Genomic DNA, 1234 nt, shown 5'->3' with positions numbered 1-1234 from the left:
AGGCTCAAACTTCCAAAGTGCTCTCTGGCCTGTGCAGATGAGGACTTGCGTGCTCTCTCGGCACTCCGACTACAGGGTACGTCTGGACTGCCCTTCCAGCTGAAGCTCAGATCCAACGGCATGTTCATGCCGGGCCAGGCTGCCCATAGGAGCACCCAGACAGGGACCCTGCACAGCAGGGGTGTCGATGCAGGAACATTTCCTGGAGATGCAGGACTCCTCTGACAGTGACTTCGACTCGAGGACACTGCAGCAGGCTGGCTACAATGTCCTCGGAGCTGCACTGCCATCTGAGGTTTTCTCTGCTCATTTCTGCTTCCCCAGAGGTCAGAACGATGATCTAGAGCCCCCCTCTCCTGTCTTCTCCAGTTTCCACCCTTTATTCTCCACAAAACACAGGTGTTTCCCCCAACAAATCCCATCCTGGCAGCTGCTTCTTGGAGGATCTGAGTCAATGCACCTGGCATCCAGTGAGCTTCGCTCCCCAGCCCCCTCCTGTGAGATGCCACACCCCGGGCCTCCCCGTGGCTGCAGGAGGAGGGACTTCAGTTGATGAAAGCACTATCTACAAATTCATGTAGACAGGGAGTGAGCTCTTGGAAGTGACTCATTGTCCTGGAAACTGGAGAAGGCTGAATTTAACTCATAAATAATGGCTTACCATAGCTAATAAACCAGACGCACATTAACATTCCAAGCCATTACAAGTTAACCTTTATCGGTTTTAAGGCAGCAGGGGAAGTCTTCTGATCCACATGCCTTTCTCCTGCCCCAGGGAGGGAGGGTCGGGAGGAGGGGGATGTGGCCACTGGGAGCCAGCCAGAGCGCTCCTTTCCACAGCCCTCCAGCATCATCTTAATGCGCTTGGCTGAAACCACGTCCCCACCCAGCAGCGTCTGCTGGGAGCATCTTCCTGGTTGGTCCATGGCTCCTGGCTCAGCCTGCTTTCCCCTCCGCCAGGCTCTCCCAGGGGCAAATGACCTCCTTTTCTACAGCCCGGTCTCCCGACTCTCCCGTCCCGACGTCCTCTGAGTCCACCAGGCACGTTCCGCTCTCCATAGGCACATCCATCTTGATCTGGAAAAAGCTTCAGGTGCAAAAGGACACCAGGTAATGTAGACAGGCAGGAGGGACACGTCTCCCAGGCATCCCGACACCCCGGGAAAGATCAACACCCCAGGTGCCTTGACCAAAAGCTGTGTGTGCTGTGATTGGAGAGTCAGATTTTCCTGCT

The 1234-nt window shown here is 55.5% G+C and overlaps 1 protein-coding gene across 2 annotated transcripts in view; it reads right to left on the bottom strand.

The window, feature by feature from the left end:
* Positions 1 to 703: 703 nt before the first annotated feature.
* The window catches only part of RGS9 (regulator of G protein signaling 9), a 70182-nt gene continuing 69651 nt past the window's right edge, over positions 704 to 1234 (bottom strand). For both annotated transcript variants that reach the window (XM_006146755.2, XM_006146756.2), the window contains exon 19: positions 704 to 1087. In XM_006146755.2, the coding sequence (XP_006146817.1) occupies positions 937 to 1087 (151 nt within the window). In that variant the 3' untranslated portion in view covers positions 704 to 936. The remainder of the gene's footprint in view (positions 1088 to 1234) is intronic.

The sequence above is a fragment of the Tupaia chinensis genome, unplaced genomic scaffold (assembly GCF_000334495.1).
Source record: "Tupaia chinensis unplaced genomic scaffold, TupChi_1.0 Scaffold000187_1, whole genome shotgun sequence".
Classification (NCBI taxonomy): domain Eukaryota; kingdom Metazoa; phylum Chordata; class Mammalia; order Scandentia; family Tupaiidae; genus Tupaia; species Tupaia belangeri.
This window is presented reverse-complemented; position numbering and strand designations above follow the sequence as displayed.